General features: G+C 46.9%; 1 protein-coding gene across 1 annotated transcript; it reads right to left on the bottom strand.

Moving 5' to 3' along the window:
* Positions 1-7,082: 7,082 nt before the first annotated feature.
* On the bottom strand, positions 7,083-10,167 carry LOC131264624 (uncharacterized). Its single transcript, XM_058266896.1, has 2 exons — positions 9,423-10,167; positions 7,083-7,453 (listed from the first exon to the last, which is right to left on the bottom strand). The coding sequence occupies exons 1-2, from the start codon at positions 10,165-10,167 to the stop codon at positions 7,083-7,085; spliced, it is 1,116 nt and encodes a 371-aa protein (XP_058122879.1).
* Between the last annotated feature and the right edge of the window lie 4,795 nt (positions 10,168-14,962).

Raw genomic sequence — 14,962 nt, 5'->3', positions numbered from 1 at the left:
CGTTGTGAATCATGAAAGTGAACTTAAATCGCATAAAACGACTTTGATTATTTCGTTTAACGATCATTTTAAATGGTTTTATACTGCTGACGCCTTCGAAATCTGTCAGTTGCACGAGCTGGCAAGAAACTTTCATTGCTGTGAAAGAAATTTACAGCCCGGCTACGTTAAGTGAAATTTTAGTTGCGCAACTCAAATTGTATGTTTATTTCGCGTTTAGACGTGCTAAGTTGGGTTTCACATGAGTGAAATGAGTGTTTGACAGTTGCTGTTAAGTGAAAGTTGCAATCATTTAAAACGCCTTTAACTGGGCTAGAAATTTGTTTCACAGCAATGAAAGTTGCTTGACAGCTCGTGCAACGGGCCGATTTAGAAGGCGTCATCAGTATAAAACCATTTAAAATGATCGTTTAACGAAATAAACCAAATCGTTTTATGCGATTTAAGTTCTCTTGCATGATTCACAACGCTAAATAATAATACTCATTTAGCGTTGTGAATCATGCAAGAGAACTTAAATCGCATTAATTGTAGAGATGAAATAATACAGCTCATTTACAATTCTACATAGTTTGTTCACCGACCCATCATTGCCGGTTGACAATTAGTGTTAATTTGTTGTGAGTCGTGTAAACGCGTGATGCGTTCGGAAACTTTCAGTCCACTGAAATGAAGACGACTGAAAGTTTCTGTTGCATGAAAGTTGCTGTCATTTATCTGCACCTTTAGAATATAAGTTTTTAAAGTGCCGATATGACCTGTCCCATTATTCAATACGAATGAAACTTACTTAGCTTTGCTGTTTTGTTCCCAAGCATCTATCTGTGCTGAAGTCGACAGCCTGAAAATGGAAGAAAATTTAGTTGCGTGACCTTTCCGTGGATGAATTTCTACACAACGAGAACCGTTTTTGATGGTTTACGTTATCTTCAAAACAAACTTGTCACTATACCTACCTTCTGCTTCTTTGACATCGTTAAATTTGGTATATGTATACCGTCTTTCGGTCACACAAAACTCTCTTCGGACAGAGGCCTTGTCCCACTAGGGCATGTCGTGCCACATAAAAAACATATTTTTTAACTTTGATACTAAACAAATTTATAATCAAAGCATCTAACGCGGACATAACGTCTTCTAATGAAGAGCTACTATCTGAATATTCTGAACTTGTACCATTATCTTCTTGGTTTTGAATTGGCAAGGGACTATTACTATTTGAGGAGCTGTAATCTACGTAGAATGTTTTTACTGCGTCTGGGTATGGGATTTATTTTTAATTTCTTAACGATTTAGCCAGAGATATTGTTGAAATGTATGGATCGGATGATTGTAATGTTCTCATAAAAATGTCTTTAATATTGAATTCTCGTGACATTTTACGTACGTGTTCTATTCTATCCCTTCTTTATATTTTATTTCTACCTTCTGCTGCTTCCTCTCCTAAGAATCCCAATGGTGCTGGGGCATTTAAAATGTTTTCACCTACACGCGCAAGAACTTTATGGACAGTAGAATGCATTTTGTACCAATTGTAATGATGTATGTAAAACATGTATGTGTCTTTGCAATATAGACTAAAAGTTTTTGGATTTAAAGGCTGTGAACAGTTGAAGGCTATTAAAATATTTCGAAACCTTTTTATAAGTTCTGTTTCTATTTGCAAATTATCGCTCAATTTTTCTATGTTTGAAAAAGCCCGACGACAAACATTTCCCCTCGTACTATTTCCACCCATCTACCTTGGTTCAACTTCTTTAACACCAAATTCCTTGTAAATCTTTTCCAACACAATTTTTTTCGACCATTGTACATGTTTTTATAATTTGTAGTAAGCTTCCGTTTTTTAATTCAATTCTGTACGAAATGTGAGGCAAGCATTCGAAAAATCTCATCCAACAGTGCAGTGTTGAGATTTGGAGAAACTATTGACGAAAAAATATCATACTCGTGAGATATGCAAGTTATGAGATGGTCCTTGCTCGTTCGAGCTTCGAGAATCAACTGAACTATATTTTGGGATGCTTATCGACTAAATACAATCTAATCTTATCATTACGCACACTTATACCTTACACTGTCTTACAACTACTCGTATATAACGTCCGGGGCCGCAACGCTTCCCCTGTTGCTTTCGAGCGTCCTCGTTCGACTTTACCTTAGATGATTGATTATCCTTACATTTATTTCTTAAGCCTAGATTTATGAATTTTAACGTCGAACCCGTCTTGAAACGTGAGGTCATTGTCTTTTGTTATTCTCTGATTTACTTTGACAAAGACCTGTTCGCCTTCTTGCAATGATGGAGGCTCCTTTTTTCCTACATGAGCTTTATCGAGAGATTGTTGCTGTCTTTTAAACTTTATTTTTATATTTGATTGTATTCTTTCTATGCACTGAGCTATTTCTTCGGCATTCGTGAATCCCTCTAAATTAAAAACAATTCGCCTTGGCTTCATCGCCGTATTTGAATGTATAGGATTGTTATAAATATCTACAAATATGTTTATTTTGTCTGTAAAGTCTAAATCTGGATGTCTCTTTTGCGAAGTTCTAAACAATTCAATCAAAGTGGAATGATATCTGTTTGCAGTGATTTTGCAAAATAAGATTTGTCGGAGTTCTTTTGGTAAGAAACCACATATTAGTCTTTATTTCACAACTTTGGATCACGCTAACGTCTCGCGAATAGAAACTTACGATGGCTCGCGCAGCCCTTTTATCCCCTTTCGGCTGAGGCTAGAGTCGGTAATCGAGGGCTGCTGCATGGGCCGCCTCCGCTGTAACTTTAACTGTGGCGCACCGACAGCGACGGTGTTGTGGTCCCGTTCTAGCCGCAACATTCCCCCGGCCAGAGGCAAAACAAAGTGTTGTCACTCTGTCTGTCCGTCCTGCTGTCGGCTAGCACCTAGTAAACCATGCGGTAAAACGTCGAGAACGGCGACTTTCGTGGCGGGACGCTCGTAAACACCGCTATTCGTCGCGACAGTAACTCGGCGAACCTGTCCATCCTTGACCACGGTTCATCAGCTACGACGACTACATCCCCCTCCTTTGCAGGTCTTGTAGGCGCGAACCACTTAGTCCTGCGGGTAAGTATTGGAAGATAGCTTCCGACCCACAGCTTCCAAAATTGGTCGGCGTTTCTCTGGGAAGCCACCCACGATGACCTGACTGCCTTTGTGGAGTCGTCTAAGGCAGCGGCCGGCTTTCTCCGGTCTGAGCTTCCTAACAGGATCTGGTTTGGCTTGATCGGTGAGTCTTCCAGGTCGTTCAATGGTACGTATGTGAGCGGCCTAGAATTGATACCATTCTCTATTTCTTTTAGTGTGGTTAGTAACACTTCGTCCGTTGGCGTGCGTGGGAGATTCATCCATTGAAGTGTGTTTTTCACGGAACGTACTAACCGATCCCACCACTCTCCAAAGTGTGGCCCACCCGGTGGATTGAATGTCCACTTGACCACCAAGGTTAATGCGCGTGCTGCTCCGACGAAGTTTGTGCCACAGTCGCTCAAGAACTCGGTAGGGTATCCACGTTCGGCCACAAAGCGTCGTATCGCCATCAGGCAGGATTCCGCCGAAAGAGAGTGTGCCAACTCGATATGTACTGCTCGTACCGTCATGCAGGTGAATAGGACACCCCATCGTTTCTCATGGCGTCTTCCTGATGCAACCGTGATTAGACCGAAATAGTCGACCCCGCAGTATGAGAACGGACGCTGGTTTACTGCTACACGTTGTTCGGGTAAATTACCCATCAGCGGCGGACTCGGTTGAACCTGGCGGATTGTTGGCATGCTCGACGAACCCTGTTGAATTCAACACGAAGTCTCGGTATGTAGTATTTACCTCTGATGTAGTTTACCACGGTTTGATGATTTGTGTGGAAGTGCTTCTCATGTTGGTCGGCGATGATCAGATCAGTTGCGTAGTGTTTCCTAGGTAAAATTATTGGTCGTTTCAGGTCTTCGTCGATCATTCTGCAGCCACTCAGCCGCCCACGCACCCGCAAGATACAGTGTTCATCGATGTCCGGGGTAAGTTTGTATAACTAAGGCCCTTCACTTCCATCGTGTTTTCGGCTTCGATTACTTCGTCGTGGTCCAAATCATCCTTACGTTTCGCTTCGCGCCGTACTCGGCGCCGCAGGTTGTCAATAAGCCTGTTAACGTAAGCCACGGCTCTGACAAGTCTCTTCCACTTAGAAAATCTAGTGTAATCAATAAGTTGTTCAAACACCTCATGATGCATCAGCCTCATTCGTAACTCATCCGATGTGTTTCCGGGATCTGTCACTAGCAGCCACTCTGCTTCGGCCTCCCATAAGAAGCTAGGGCCACGGAACCATCGACTTGAAGGAGTCATGTCTGGGACTTTCAGCCACTTAGTCCCATCGTCAGCGACATTTAATTTAGTAGAGACCCATCGCCATTCGTTTGTGTCTGATGCTTCCAGGATCTCACCAACTCTACAAGCAACATATTGGTTGTATTGCCTGTGGTCTGATCGAAGCCAGCACACAACATTGCGGGAGTCGGTCCAGTACACTCTACGCTGAATTGTTAAACGATGTGATTTAAAAATGTTGCGAGCCAGTCGTGAGCCAATGACTGCAGCATTTAGCTCAAGCCGTGGGATGGATATGGACTTCACCGGAGCCACCTTAGTTTTCGAACCAATTAGAGCACACTCTATGGTCCCGTTATGTTCGAATCGCAAGTAGCTAACCGCTGCCATTCCTTTCTCGCTAGCATCGCAGAACACATGAAGCTGGATGTTGACGGTGTCGACTGGTGAAACATTTCGGTAGCATCTAGGGACTCTCACCTGTGATATGGTGGGCAGGACTGCAACCCATGCCATCCACTGCTCAGCAAGGGCTCCTTCCAAGATATCGTCCCATTGGATGTGACTTCGCCTTATATCCTGCAGGAGGATCTTCAGGAACATAAGGAAGTGGCCGATGAGTCCGAGGGGGTCGTAGATCATCATTAACGTCCGCAGCACCTCGCGCTTAGTCGGTGATCTCAGCCCGGACAGCAGCTCATCGTCATGCCTTGGATTAAGTTTGAAGGTAAAGGTGTCGGAAGATGTGTCCCACCAGAGGCCGAGCACTTTCTCTACCGCCGATTGGCAGCACAGGTTTACGATCCCGACGGAATCTGCTCCCAACCGTAACTCGTCCGCCACCCATCGTGAGTTCGAAACCCAGTTGCGAATCTCAAAGCCGCCTTGAGCGTGAATGGAGCGAACGTTTGATGCCAAACTAATCGCTTCCTTTTCCATTTCAGCGCTCGCCAGCATGTCGTCTACATAGTGCTCACCTGTAATACATTCAGCTGCCCGCGGGAACTCTTCGGCAAATCGTTCGGCGTTCCGATTTTTTACAAAGTGCGCACTTGCCGGGGAGCATGTTGACCCGAAGGCCATCACGGCGGCGGAAAACACTACGGGCTCTGTATCGATGTAATCGCTGTCTAGCCAGAGGAACATCTGACTTCGCTGATCCTCAAGCTTCATACGCACCTGGAAAAACATTTCCCGTATATCGCCGGCAACTGCTACTCGGTGTTCGCGAAATTTATGTAACACGCCAACCAGACTAACGATCTGATCCGGACCAGGGAGCAAGTGATCGATTAGGCTAACACCATGCGCCTTCGCTGCCGCATCGAAAACTACCCTAATCTTTCCGGGCTTATTTGGCATGCTGACGAGAAAGATGGGCAAGAACCAATCTTTTGGTCCCCTCTTGAGCAGCTCACTAGGTTGTATACGCCTTATATAACCTTTCTCTTTGTACTCCTTCATCTTTGACTTCATTGCTTCAGCTAAAACTTTGTCTTTTTTTAGCTTCCTGACGAGGCATTTGTGGCGTCTCAAGGCCATTTCTTTGCTGGGTGGAAGTCTGACGTCGTCGAACTTCCACAACAGACCAGTCTCTCGGAGACTGCAGACTGCTCGGAGAGGGACAGGCCGTGTGGACCTTTGCGAGCTCAAAAGTCTTTACCGAAGGATGGACGCCCTGCGTTGTCGCTGCGTCGGTTGTTGCCCGCGGTTCACGTTGTTGCACAGAGGAGTTGCTTCCGTCCTCGGGCGGTCCGGCGTCCTGCTGCTGGGAAAAGTGGAGATTTCGCCGCTCACAGCCTTGGCCACTCCCGCAATCCACTTACTGAATTCCGTCAGCGACACTTCCGGCAGGAACTCCTCCGTTTGCGCCCATTGAAGCCGTAACGTAGGGGGAAGCTTCTCCGTCAGCTCCTTCAGCAGTGCGATATTACATTCGTAATCCTTCAGCCCAGAGATACGAATGGTTGCGCACATGTTTCGCACTGCTTTTCCGTACGTTGCGACAGTCTCCAAACGCTCCACCCGTGGCCCAGGCATCCTTCGCACCTTGTCGATCAGCGCCTCAATTATAAGGTCCGTCCGACCGAACTCCTCGCGCAACACGCTCATCGCCTCGTGCAGGCCTTCCGGGTAGAAAAGGAGCTGCTCCACCGCCGGAAAAGCCGGAAAATATTTTCGACGTCCGAAAATCCACAAACTTCTGTGGACGTTTCGAAGTTCGAAATAAACATCGGCCATTGCGTGATGTCCCCCGAAAACGTTGGGAGATCATCCGTTATTCTCCTGGCCGCCTTCTGTGTCGCGTTCAGCTCACGTGTGCAGTGTGACGGTTCCCTCACGGTGCTCGACGGCCCAGCATTTTCCGCTGCCGGAGCCGCCATCGCATCGTGCCGCTTGCTGGTGGCAGGTTGGCTTCGACCGGCACGGGAATGGTGGAAGTCGTCCAAGTATTGCCGCCATCGCGCATATTCTTGGGACTGACGTTCCTGGTAATCCAGCCGATTTGGTACTGATGCCAACGAGTGACGCCAACTTGCACTCGCGGTCATGACACCCGCCGTATCATCACCTTCCTAGGTCGTTCACCCGGAGCGGGGTGAATGCTCGACGGGCGGCTCGGCGCCATCGCGGCTTCGGCTGGTCGCGCACCCGGAGCAGTGTACGGGCTCGACGGGTGGCCCAGCGGCATCGCGGATTCGACCGGTGGCGCACTTGTGGCGGCAAGGTGGCTCAGGAGTGATCCTGTGGTACCGCGGTTCCGGCAGGTCGCGCACTCGGAGCAGTGTACAGGCTCGACGAGTACGCCATCGCGTATTCGGGCTGCTGATCAATCGGAGCAGTAAATTTGGCCGGCACGCCTTGGATCGAACCTCTTTCGATTCCGATGGCGAGCTCCTCGAGCCCCAGCACCCGTTTCGAGATATCGATCTCGAACGCCCGTCGCTCAAGCGCGAAGCGTTTCCGCGCCAGCTCCAATTCGCGATCAACGATTGATGGTTTTGCGCGCGATGGCGACGCTGCGCTCGCGCTTCCATCTGACCCCGTGTCACTATGTGCTTCTTGAGTGTTCTCCATTGGACCGGCGACTCGCGGTGTAGACCCTTTGGTTTTATAACACCGTACGAATAACACCTAATTCGCGACGCTCACTTGCCACCAAGGACCTCGGAACGCATCCTCTTCGTATTGCCGAAGCTCGCAGTTTTTATCCGCTGCCATGGATAATCGAAGCTCCCGCCACACGCCCGGAAGTGAGCCAAAAGGAGTAGATCCGGTCGGAAACACGATGATCAATGAAATGGTATTCATTAACGCCGCATCTACCCACGCCACACGAACTTTGCTTAGACCGGGAATGTTGGTTTCGACCATGGTTGAAGATCGATCGTTGGCAGACTTGGGCAGACATTGCAATGTCCGGAAACGCCTTCGTCCCGTCCAGTGTAACTGTAGAGAGTTTCTGTTTCTTGTTGTTCATAACTAAAACGAAACTGAGAATCAATACGTGCTAAACCTTCGAGCGTGAAAACGTCCTGTAACGCGCCATCCATGCGAACTTCAGGATTGTCGCATCCATCCAAGGTGATGGGGCTCAGGATTAGCTGCTGAACCTTTCCGCTTCGCCGGCCAAGGTCACCAGACAGCACCCAATCCGGGTGGGTTTCACTTGCCACCGAGCCTTCTGCTTCTTCTTCCCCGGACTGCTGCGGGCGCGGTAAAGGTACACATGAGTCGTGTAGCTGCTTCCGCAAGAGTTTAGCTAAATCCGCGTAGTGATCACCACAATAAGGCACTGATGCTGCTGACAGAGGAGGAAGTGGGCCCGCTGGATTCTTCTTGCTCATGGGTTTCGGGCGACGCGCGCCTGGTTTCCTACACTTCTCATCCTTTGCAATTGCAAACCCGACACTTCAACGTGCATAGCTACCGATTTTTGCACCATGTTTAGCGCACCGCATGGTTCTTGGCTATACACTACATTAGGCTGCTTGTGGCTGTTGATAGTTTCGTTACTAATTTGTCCAATATCCCACCGTTTGGGCACAGCGCAAGGTGTATGAAGTGACCGGTGGTGCTTTGCGTTGCACCCACCTTTTCCGCAAGGAACGGTTTTACACGCTGTTGGGTGGGATTTTAAGCAACACTTACATAGTTTGTTCATGGTAATGTAGTTCCATCTTTATTGGACCTTCATTTTCCAGAACGCCTCGCACTCCTCTACGACTGCACAATCACCTTCTTCACAAGGACACACACCGCATATTCCTCGTTCCATTCTGTATTGTTCTTATTCTTCACGCACTTTACTTATTTCCGCACGCGATTTGCACTATGCTGCCCACTGATCGTGCCGTCGGATCGAGCAAGCGCAAGTTTATAGTCTTCCTCTACTTTCCTTCGCACACCGCTGTCGCTGCCCACTAGTCAGGTGCCATCGGGTCAGCCACGCGCGATTCTTAAATCCTTCGCGATACCGCTCACTGATCACTTTGTCGTCGAGTCGGCACGCACGAATTTTATGCTCGCAAACTTGTGTAGAGAGTTGAATTTTTTAAAATGTTGCAACGCGACAGGTTTTCTTTTCGCCGGCAGGAGAGATTACACACGTTTTTCTTGAACACTTTTTAACTTTATTTTATAGCGAAGAAGGGGTCCTTTTTTCCCTGCTGCCCGAAATGAAAGACGAGTTTGTCATCTCCGGTGCATCTTTTATCGCTTCCCGCATGCGTCACGCGACAACCTCGGCCCTTGACCCTTTTGCCGAGTTTCGGGATTGGGCGTTGCCCTATTCTCGATCAGCTGTGATCGCCGCTGTCCGCCCTCACTCGTACGCCTACGCGCCGCTGCACCGACTCTATGCGATCTATGGCAGCGATCCTGCAGCGCTCTCTTTGTGTCATCTTTTGTACTATTTCGATCGGACCGTTGCAATACGCAACAACATCGTTATTATTTATCTGCATTTTAGAATTCCCGGTTCTCATCGAGGCATCACTAGCCGTAATTTGTAGGGGCTTGAACTTTCCAGATAAAGGCTTTGAACTAAGATACGTAAGATAGGAAAATTACGCGATTCGTACGACGTTGACGGTAATTCGTATGTATCCGGCTTTTGTTTTCGATCCTGTATCGGTATGCGTTCTAACTTTTTTCGGTATGCAGCGTTCGTATATTCTGCGGATATTGAATACGCTTCGTCTATATTTTTCGGTTTGCTACACCTAACGTACGAGGATAGCGATCCCTCAAGGCCATCGATGAAGCGTGTGAGTGTGATAACTCCAATCAAATGATGGACCCCTTCAATAGAATTTTTATATTCTTCGGTCACTGCGGTGATTGCCCTTACCTTAGATGAAACACTTTTTAAGTTATTATAATATTCTAGCAGGGTCTTGTTTCCCTGCTTTTCGTAGAAAAGGGTTTGTAAATGGAAAGCTAAATCCCTTTTATCGTCGAAGATGTTTTGCAATACTCCCTTTATCTCGGGCCACGTGCTAACATTCCCGGCGGCAATTATTGCTTCTCTAGCTTCCCCGGTTATTTTGTTTTTCACTGCCCTAACTATTTGGTCATAAATTGCACTATTCTTATACTCGTCAAAGAGTTGGAGCGCACTCTCCACGCGCGGGTTTCGTGTTTTTTTTCCTTCGTAGGTGGGTAGGTAGCGGATGCTGTCCGGCGTTCTAAAATTTATAATAGACTCGCTTGACCTCGCTTTCAGGCTATTCATTTCCCTGACGAGTTCGTTTTGCGCGTTAGTGAGTTGCCGAATGTGTTCCAGCAACTCTTGCTGAGTATAGTTTTGTTCCATTGTTTGCACTAAACACACTTTACTCACGGCCAGAATATTTTCTCTGCTTCCTTTGGTGCTGCAGCGCGTGCTCTGGAGCGTTCTTAGTATAAAGTTGCTTTAGCTGTTTGGTGTCGTTTTGTAACCCGATGGTCGGGGCGTTTCTTCTGGATCTGCTGCTTCCTCCGCAAGTCCTCTGATATGCTCTCAGGGATGGAATAATCCGGGATAGGATGACGTTATGCAGGGTTCCAGATGAAACGGTTATCGGCTGCGCCAGTTATGAGATGGTCCTTGCTCGTTCGAGCTTCGAGAATCAACTGAACTATATTTTGGGATGCTTATCAACTAAATTCAATCTAATCTTATCATTACGCACGCTTATACCTTACACTATCTTACAACTACTCGTATATAACGTCCGGTTTTTTTTAATTCTTTTTGATTTTAACAAAGTTGAATATATTTGAAAACATGTTTGAACGTGCACTGCTCCGCTCGCTGTCGATGGTATTCTACGAATCGACGCAAGAACGGAAAGCAGTGGCACGAAACGTAGTGTGAAATAAATTCAGTAGAATACGAGCATAGCAAAGACGGCGTTAGTCGGACCAAAATAACATTGATGTAAGGCAGTTGCATTGAACGGGTCAGTTGAACGTGTGCAATTTTCAACATTTCTTCCAATATGCCGAAAATTTACGAGCTAATGTGTGATTTTATTGAGGCATTCAAAGCTAAGCCGTGTCTTTGGGACAAAAAACATCCAAATTACAAAAAGACACATGTTAAATAAGTGGCTCATAAAGAACTGCAAATTGTATTGCAGCAGTACAATCCCGAGGCCACAGTTGAAACTGTGAAAAATAAAATCACCACCATGAGAAAGGGATTCTCAGCCGCACGACAGCGAGTGTTGCTGAGTGAACGTAGTGGAGCAGGGAAAAGCAATACCGAAGAAGTAGCTAATTTATTTATTTATTTATTTATTTATTATTGTTCAGTTATGGGGTTGTGAGCCTAAATAACGAGGTAACTTACACATGTAATACATAGTTAAGACGCTATACTAAAACGTAGTACCTGACGTAACTGAGATACAGACATATGGAAGTCGAGGGAAGACCCCCCGAGAGTCGAGCTAATTAACGACACTGATATGGACATCACACATAGGCAATTTAGCAGGCAGAATACTGTGATTGACCTTGTCGAAAGCAGCACGGAAGTCGGTGTGAATAGCGTCCACTTGCTCGCCCTTGTCAATGGTGTCGTAGCAAATGCTTAAAAACGATAACAAGTTGGTCTCAATAGAACGCTTAGGCATAAAGCGTTCCCTAAGCTGGCATAAAGCAGATGGTGAAACGTCACCTCGGGATTGTTGACGTTACCACACGTTGTCTGCTGAGCAAGGATATCAATCCTACGACCCGCCGGTTCCTTTCTTACAAGGTCTGGATCCCGAAGGAAAGCTTGGCACTAGCACTGTCTCCACGGACTTGGCCCCGCGGTTTGCTCTTTAGAGAGTTTATCTAGGATGGCCCTAAGGCTTCACTGTACCGCCACACGTTCACAACACACTCCGGTTAACAACACCCAGCAAGCCACACTCGAGCCGATGGAACACTCGCTAACCCTACAAAATCACGATCGCACTACCGCTATGTCCACCGAGCTAGTGCACATGCACTCATCCTGACGCACCAACCTCACGGACACATCTACAACACCAAAACAGAGCTGGCTTTGACAATAAACCTAAGATCACTATTTACTACCAAAACGTTAGAGGCCTGCGAACAAAATTATATGACCTTCGCCCATCGATAAGTGAAGCTGATTTCGATATTATCGTACTGACGGAGACCTGGCTCACAAGTGATATACCGTCCGGCTTTGTTTTTACGACGATTATGTGGTATACAGATGCGATCGTAACGTAGATACTAGCCAGTACAGCCGTGGTGGTGGTGTTCTTGTTGCTGTTACCTCTCGTTTTATATCGTCCGAGGTTTCTACACACACCACCTACCTGGAGCAGGTATGGGCTAGGATTAAGATGGTTTGCGGTTTTCTATATATTGGTGCATTCTCCCTCCGGCACTAAGCTCTAATCCAAACACAATACGAGCACTGGACGATACCTTCCAATCAATCGGCGAGTGTTTGACCGACAATGATTGTCAGCTGATTTTGGGAGACTTCAACCACCCATCACTTTCATGGCCCAGCGTACAGGCATCGTCGCACTATGAGCCTGAATCGCATTCTACTGGCCAACATGCTTTTCTGGATTTAATCAGGCTTCACAACCTAAAACAGTTCTCGGCGATAAAAAAATGAACGCAGTGTGCAACTGGATCTGGTCTTAAACATTGCACCACTGCGCTCGTCATCGAACTTTCCTATGGTTCATGATACGTTACCGTTGCTTCCCGTCGACTGACACCATCCGCCACTTGAAGTGATTTTGGCTCAACCCTGTACCGTTACAAGAGACCATCGTTGTGACCTCTCAAGCCTCAACTTTAGGAAAACTAACTTTGACGCCCTTAATAACATGATCACCACGTTCGGTTCACAATTTTGTGACACTTCAGTTGATGACGCGGTAGTCTCGATGACAGCATTCTTGAATGAATCATTCCACTCCTGCGTACCAGCTGCAAAGAAGAAACTATCCCCTGCTTGGGCCAATAACAAGCTTAAAAGACTTAAAAGGGCTAAAGATGCTGCACTTAGAAAGAACCGTCTGCTGAGGAGCACGAGATCGCGTGAAAACTTATCAATTGCCTATAAATTATATAGAGGCTACAACAAATATAGACATAATGGATATATCTTATCAATGCGAAGAAACCTCACAGCTAACCCAAAGTCATTCTGGAGTTTTATCAACAACAGGCGCCGCTCTAGCCCAATTCCACAAACCGTCATCTATGATAACTTTGGGGCTTCTTCAACGACCGATGTCTGCGATGTTTTCGCACGCAGATTCGATGGCAATTTTTCTGCGCGTCTAGCGGGAACAGCGTTCACCATGGAAGCAGTCGCGAATTTACCTTCGGAGGTGATTGATTTTACGCCTTGTCCGTGTACCGAATCAGATGTCTTAAAATGCCTGAAAAGATTCCTATTGCCTGGAAGTCGTCGTGGATGGTGCCCAGATTTCAAAAAGGTGACCGTTTAAACGCTGCTAACTACCGCGGGATTACCTCACTCTGCGCCTTTTCGAAAGCATTCGAGCTCCTCGTCTATGGCCCTTTAATGTCGGCATCCCTGAGCTACATTAGTCCCAAGCAACATGGGTTCGTCCCGAAACGATCAACCACAACAAATGTAACGGAATTTGTGGGGTTCTGCATTAAACAGATGGACAATGGATCTCAGGTGGATGCGATCTATACCGATTTGAAGGCTGCTTTCGACACGATATCGCACGAAATCCTGATTGCAAAACTTGAGCAGATTGGCATCAATGAGCAATGGATACACTGGTTTCATTCATACCTTACAAGGCTTTCATACCAAATTAAAATCGGAAAATGCACATCTCGGAAAGTATACAGCTCCTCGGGGGTACCGCAGGGCAGCAACCTAGGACCTTTGCTGTTCCTGCTCTATATCAATGACGCTGCACTAGCTCTCGCGGATACTGGCTGCGGGTTCCTGATGTTCGCGGACGACGTAAAATTATTTCGAACGGTGCGGAACACCGAGGACTGTCAACGCTTACAAGAGGCTGCCGGCGCTTTTGCAGATTGGTGCAACCGACATGCCCTTTCCCTATGTGTGAAGAAATGTCGAGTCATTTCTTTCACGAGAAGACAGACACCTCTGGATTTCGCATACTCCATTGATGGTGTGACCATCGAGCGAACCAACTGCGTTTGCGACCTAGGGGTTCTGTTGGATAGCCGGCTCACCTTCACAACACATTGGGAGAGCGTAATTTCGAAGGGAAACCGGATGCTGGGGCTCGTCTGCCGAATGTCGAGTGAATTTCGTGATCCTATCCGCGTGCTCTTCTGCTCTCTTGTCAGGTCTGGTTAGAGTACTGCAGCGTAGTGTGTCCTACAACGGCCCAGGTTTGGATGAACCGACTAGAAGCCATCCAGCGCAAAATGACGCGGTTTGCGGTAAAAATGCTTCCTTGGCGACCCGACGATGTTTTCCCCGCGTACGAGACCAGGTGTTTGCTGCTGGGCATCGAGACGCTGCAACAAAGGCGGCGTAACGCGCAATGCCTGTTCATCTCCGGACTATTGAACGGTTCCATAGATGCACCAGACCTCCTCAGCGGCATTGACATCACAGCTTTTGATAGACGATTACGGACTCGACCTTTCATCGCCATTGACCATCGCCGGACGAACTTTGGACAAACTGATCCACTCAGAGCTATGTGCGTAGCTTTTAACGAAGCCTACGATGTATTTGACTTCAACTTGACACAGGCCAGCTTTCGTGAACGTCTCAGGCAAATAGCCTAAATTTAATACCAACATTCAGGTAAACCAACAAGTGTTCGATGAATTTTCAATAAATATGAATATGAATATGAATAAAGCCATGTTGTAGGACAGAAATAGATTGACTGAAAGCACGATGGACATGGAGGTGCATGATTTTCTCGAACAGCTTACCGCAAACACATAACATTGAAATTCCTCGATAGTTACACACATCGGTCAAGACAGGAATAAGAGCAGCCTTGCAGTTTAGAAGGATTGCGCTTGGGATGGAGTCAGGCCCAGGCGCGAACGATGACTTCAATTGAGAGAGTGGAGCACACACCTCAGCTTCAGAGAGAATA

The sequence above is a fragment of the Anopheles coustani genome, chromosome 2 (genome assembly GCF_943734705.1).
Source record: "Anopheles coustani chromosome 2, idAnoCousDA_361_x.2, whole genome shotgun sequence".
Classification (NCBI taxonomy): Eukaryota; Metazoa; Arthropoda; class Insecta; order Diptera; family Culicidae; genus Anopheles; species Anopheles coustani.
Note: the sequence above shows the minus strand (reverse complement) of the source record. Positions and strands in the feature narration are given on the sequence as shown.

Coding starts and splice junctions, on each gene's coding strand:
- LOC131264624 (XM_058266896.1), bottom strand. CDS start 10,167: ATGGAACAAAACTATACTCAGCAAGAGTTGCTGGAACACATTCGGCAA. Junction 7,454..9,422: donor GTCAACGTCGTACGAATCGC/GTAATTTTCCTA, acceptor ATAAAACCAAAG/GGTCTACACCGCGAGTCGCC.